At 37.3% G+C, this 6,017-nt stretch overlaps 1 protein-coding gene across 4 annotated transcripts in view; it reads right to left on the bottom strand.

The window, feature by feature from the left end:
- Nucleotides 1–2,498: 2,498 nt before the first annotated feature.
- CEPT1 (choline/ethanolamine phosphotransferase 1) overlaps nt 2,499–6,017 on the bottom strand; it is a 38,169-nt gene continuing 34,650 nt past the window's right edge. For all 4 annotated transcript variants that reach the window (XM_069599733.1, XM_069599723.1, XM_069599743.1 and 1 more), the window contains 4 exons: nt 5,400–5,531; nt 4,723–4,881; nt 4,106–4,231; nt 2,499–3,278 (listed from right to left, as the gene is read on the bottom strand). In XM_069599733.1, coding sequence (XP_069455834.1) covers nt 3,159–3,278; nt 4,106–4,231; nt 4,723–4,881; nt 5,400–5,531 — 537 coding nt within the window. In that variant the 3' untranslated portion in view covers nt 2,499–3,158. The remainder of the gene's footprint in view (nt 3,279–4,105; nt 4,232–4,722; nt 4,882–5,399; nt 5,532–6,017) is intronic.

Here is a 6,017-nt window from a genome sequence, read left to right as displayed (position 1 = left end):
AACCAGCAAAACAAGGCGAGAGATGTGAGAATAAACTGGGCTAGATGTGGAGGACTGGCAACAGTGCCCAGAACTCTGGTGCTGTGTCTGGCAATCTTGGGCACCAGGAGAGCCTTCTACTAGAAGAGGTGAGGGATACTGGTAACAACAGCAGCTGTACTGAGGATACAGCAGTGGTTCTTGGTTCAAGTTAGGTGTGCTTTCCAGAATCCTGGGACGAAAGGCTGCTAGCCTTTCCTGAAATATCTGAAGTTGAGAGTGACTTGACAGTAGGAATCTCAGCTGAAGAAGTCAGTGAAGAACACTACACTGTTTCCATCAATAGGTCTGTCTGCCCATCACTTCCAGTTTGGAGCTTTCCGTTTTAGACATCCTACTTCCAACTTCATTATTTTGAGAAGCCAGTTCAACTCTTTGGCTAAGGGCAGAGGGATCTCCACATTGACATTTTTTCTCTGGGAAGAAAAGAGAATCATCATCTTAAAAGTCCAAAGTTTAGTAGTCACCTGGTCCCTCTTCCCTCTGTATCTCTACTGACAGCTTCTGTTTAAATACTGTAAGGGACATGGAAACTTCTAGAAGCATCCTGTTTTTCAAAAATCCTATCTTTTTAATGTGTGTATGTGCGCGTGGCCCTCAGAGGCCCCTGGATTCTGCACAGAGAACACAAATGTTGTTGCAGGATGGAATAGGAGGCTGGGGTTACCGAATTGAAGTTAAAGTCAATATACTTTCATTTCAGGGCACACAGACCTACTGCAGGTGGCGCATGCTCTACTGTCCACATGCCACCCCAAACTAGGCTGCTACTCTTCACAGCTTTCAAGAGTTAGTGCACTTTGTTAGGTAGTTTATGCCAGTGGTTCCTAATCCTAGTTGTATCTCAGGACTGGAATCCTGGGGAGCTTATGAAAATATAAGGCTCCATCTTTAACCTAAAGATAGGACCCGAGAACCTATATTTTAAAAACTTCTTCTGCTGATTCTGACACCTAACCAGGTATATAATATGCTCACAAGAATCAGGACCAACTGAGGTTTACTATAAACATAACTTGATCTCATGTTGATGGTTACGTAGAGTTGACCTTGATGTCTTCCAGATTTCCATTATGCTGAAAAAGATTCTAGCACCTGAGTCTGTAGCTTCAGCTCACTAAAACCTAGTATAGAATAGAAGATAACGCTGGACCAGGATTCAGAAGATATGGATTCTAGTCTCCATTTGGAAAAGGAACAACTGTTGTGACACTGGTATGCCATTCAGCTTCTCCAAACCTCAGTTTCCACTGTAGGCAGTTAACATCTGCTCTGTCTATCTCATAAGACGATGATGTAACTCTGCCAAATTTAATTATCTTTCCTTCTTTTTTCCTTTGTCCTACCTTGTGACACCTGATCTACCCTAGCATTTTCTTGTATGAACTTCTCTACCCCAGATGCTGGAGCAGTTGCTAGCAAGCAAAGATAGTGAAAACTTCCCTTTCCTGCTACATTTTAGCAAAGAAATGAAAGGTTTCACTACCACTGCTAATCAAGATTACATGGAATTGATGGAATCATTAGAAGTGCAAGAAAGAGTTCTGGTTGCCAGGCAAAGCAGCACAGCTATTGTGTATCCATGATTATGGAAATGGTATAAATAAGAATCAATAGTAAGATACCTCATTTTAGTCAATAGTTTAAACTTTTGCTGTTTGCCTCTTCATTCAAGCAACTGAACTACACACAACAGAAACAGATCTGGTTTATAGTTACTGAGGACACCTGTTTTTTGTTTCAAACTTGGAGCCAGAAAAGGAGAGTGGAAATATTCAATAATTGCCAAGAGAGGCACAAGCCTCTCTTATTTTAAATCTGGGGCAAGGGCTTGAGATTCTGAGAGCTACTAACCAGTCAATCCTAAAGGAAACCTGAATTTTCATTGGAAGGACTGATGCTGAAGCTCTAATAGCTTGGCCATGTGATACAAAGAGCTGACTCACTGGAAAAGACCCTAATCCTGGGAAAGACTGAAGGCAGGAGGAGAAGGAGATGACAGAGCGTGAGATGGTTGGATGGTATCACCAACTCAATGGGCATGAGTCTGAGAAAACTTCAGGAGACAGTGAAGTACAGGCAAGCCTGGTGTGCTGCAGTCCATGGGGTCACAGAGTCAGACACGACTTAGCAGCTGAGGAACAACAACAAAGACCTATTAAACTCCTCTGGACTTTTAAGATTATGGTTCTCTTTTTACAAAGGGAAAAAAGACTTATAATCTCAAGGGCGACAACTATCACAACAAAAAACCTTCCAAGAGGGAAAATGAACATAGCACTCCCATGTTTTAAGTTAAACAGTTTTATACAAAATAGAAAGGTCACAGGACACATGTTGATGATGTAGCTGACTTAATCTTATTTACTAAAGAACAAAAATAAATTTTGCTTAAAAATTTAAAAAGTGACATTAAAACTTAGTTTATCTTCCCACTGAATAAAACTGAGGAAAAAAGATTGGCTTTCAGATCATATGTTTATTTAAAAAAATAAAATGGATCGACAAACTTACCACATTATTATGCATGCTAACAGGATTTCCCAAGCCCATGAGATACCATATCTTGAGCAATAAAAAAATGACTTCCTCAACAATGTAAAGATAGGAAACTTTTCAATCCAAATTCAAAATCTTTATCAAGTTCCACCTCATAAGCTAGTAGAATATATCTGTGCCACAAGCTGAGCTTCTTAGTAAAGAAAGCTTGAGAAGATACTAAACAAGGATGTCACTAAAAAGATGATGATTTGTTAAAATTATAAAGCAACGAATTTTGGCCTGGAAATATTCTACATTAGAAATCTCCACCACTGGGGATCTGCCCCCCATGACAATTTTACTCTGAATCCAGGATAATTACAAACACATGGTATTTTTTTCTTGCATGCTTTCTTGGGCCAACCCTGCATGACAACACGTACATTTACAGGATGGAACTTGAAATTCCCATTCTCACACAGGGATAGTTAAGAAGTGTTATCAATAACAAAGAATAAAAGTTATACAACATTGATTATTATAAATTATTCTTGTTCTTAACCGCCCCATTCTCCTTAATATGTTCGGATTCTTTCCTGCAGAAAACATGAGCTTCCTATGTAACATCAGTTACATCATTAATGATGATTAGAATGAGCTGTGGAGACCTTGATTCTGAAGACATGTATATGCAGGTGAGATGCAATCTGATTGCAAACACTGACACAGTAGCGAATCAAATCAAAGAAAGAGAAGACCTGGAAAATACAAAAAAAAGAGAGATTATTAGATTCTCAGCACCTGCTCAGGCCATCCCTAAAGCCAGAGAGGCTTCTGACTTTCTCTTCTCCTGAAATCCATCTTCAATTCCATACAATTTTTTTTTCTAATCTATTTATTTATTTATTTATTTTTTACTTTACTTTACAATACTGTATTGGTTTTGCCATACATTGACATGAATCCACCATGGGTGTACATGCGTTCCCATCCATACAATTTAATAACTCAATTTCCCCACAGATCTCCTTTATACCAAAGAGCAACAAACTTAGTGAATATTTTATGCTTTGTGGACCATACTTTGTCACACTGTTCAACTCTGCCTCTGAAGCATAAAAGCAACCACAGATAAGACATAAATGACAGGGCATAACTATGTTTTAAGAAAACTTTATTTACAAAACCTGACCACTGGCCCACACAGTATAGTCTGCCAACTACTGCTTTATAGTCGGAAATACGGAATTTATGAGCCAGGATGTAGGCAGGACTAATAAGAATACAAAAGAATGACTAAAGACAAAGTCACAAGGAACTCTCGTGAAGTCCCATAAATGTTTTCTGGTATTCTAAATCATTACAATTAAAAAAAATTTTTTGGCCACACCCATGGCATGTGGGATCTTAGTTCCCTGATCAGGAATAGAACCCAAGTTCCTCATTTTGGCAGGTGGAGTTTTAACCACTGGATAACCAGGGAAGTCCCTAAATCATTATATGATCTATCTCTCAGGACTGGCCCACTGAAACAAGAAAACAAGCAGCCTCCAAATCATGAAACAGAACACAGTACAAAACTTACCAGGGCTATCCAAAGTACAATATATTCATCAATAAAGCTGTTAAAATACTGGTCCAGAAACAAAAGTGCTGGACCTATGAATGCTGTGTCATGTAAGTGCATCTCACTTTTAGTCATGTGTGCCACCTATGAATAAAAGAGAATCAGTGATGTCGGCAGCCATTTTCATTTTACAGCAATTGTGAGCTACACAGTAAAGAGTATTGTGATCAAATATCATGTTTCAAGAATCCTTTAGCAGTATCTACTGAATGTTCAAAACTAAGATGACAACACAGAGTGGGTTTGAGAGCTATACACTGAAGGTATGTACCATGACAACTAAATCCCCCCCAAAAGCTCTTCACAAAGAGCCTTAAGTGTACAGAATGAGAATGAAGAATAGACACAAACTAAATGATCAAATTAAACTGTGGATAGAAGAGTTGCAGAGGTTTTAGGAGCTTCTGTTAATCTCAAATTGTAGCTTCATGTAACAGTAAAAACAGTTCCTATGTTGATGTCAAGAGATTTTGACTGGAGGAAAGCAAACTCTAGAATTGCTTAAGAAACTGTGAAATAAAACACTCTGGTCATAAAACCAAAATAAGAAAGTTAAAAACAAAACTGGTGCTTACCACAAGCTTATTGGTGATTTTGGCAGATACAAAACCAAATGTCAATATATAAAGACAGGGATGCTTTTCGAAAAGCTGAACTGCTGATTTCTTATAAATCATTGCAGCTAAAGTAATTACTGATCCAATATGGAGGAAAGGAGAAAGGACACTTGTTCCCTGTTTAGAATAAAAAGAAGTGAGGAATTAGTGGTATTCTATACTGATAAGATACTGTATGGGTCTGCTTGATGTAAGACAGCAACGAAACTTCTAAGAACCTCATGGTGTCTGAAAGCCAGCAATTTTCATAACTGAATACCAGAACTACTAGGGAAAAGTAGCAGCGTGGACTGGTTACACACAAACTGATTTTACGTAAAGAGGCCAGACATATTTTACAAAGCAGATTGCACTCTAAAAAAGATACACGTTTTTAAAAGTGTGTGTGTGTAAGTATATGTGCGTGCACAAAAATATGCAAATATGAGCATATAAATCTTTACATGTGTAAATAAAACAAGTTTCAGACACTACTTTTTTCTTTAACGCTAACTGCAAATTCTCAATTAACAAGTGATTTTTAATTAATTCAAATAACAACTCAAATGAAAAAGCAATTACAAAACTAAGTCCGAGCACAGAGATTACAAAACTAAGTTTGAGCACAATCACTGGAAATCTTAAGAAATACTTACTGCTATCGTTGATCCATTTTTTCCAACACCACCTGTGAAGATTACACGGAAGTAATTTGTACAGGAAAATATGGTCCCTGCTACAGTACAAAGCGCAGGAAAAATTTTCATTTGAATATTCAGCACTGGAATCTTTAACAGGTAGAGAGAGAGAGCAATTAATATATATATATACATATATACAGATTAAAATAACAAAACATATATTTGATTCACATTCTGATATATTCTCCATTCCTTCTATAGTTTGTAAATACTCAAACTGATGGAAGTTTCCCTAGCCTTTCCATTATAAACAACATAACAAGTCTCAACAAATGAGAGACTACATAAAAATTAATCTTACTTCTGATACAACATAAAAAAAAACTGATTCAACTTTATTAGTCTGTGTCATAGCTAAGTTCACCTAACACATCCCAGAAGTCTGGCAACACTGAATCAGGTTATCCTCTAGCCTTTTTATAAAAGAAGTATGCTTTGCCTTTTCCTTTGTGCATTTTTTGAACTCTACTGATAAATCTGTAACTAGTTATTAATTGTTATGAGAAAAGCATAGAGGATAAAGAACTAGAAGTATGTGCAACAAGATTTAAAAAAATCTCCAAACTTGAGAAT

The sequence above is a fragment of the Ovis canadensis genome, chromosome 1 (assembly GCF_042477335.2).
Source record: "Ovis canadensis isolate MfBH-ARS-UI-01 breed Bighorn chromosome 1, ARS-UI_OviCan_v2, whole genome shotgun sequence".
NCBI classification, from domain to species: domain Eukaryota; kingdom Metazoa; phylum Chordata; class Mammalia; order Artiodactyla; family Bovidae; genus Ovis; species Ovis canadensis.
This window is presented reverse-complemented; position numbering and strand designations above follow the sequence as displayed.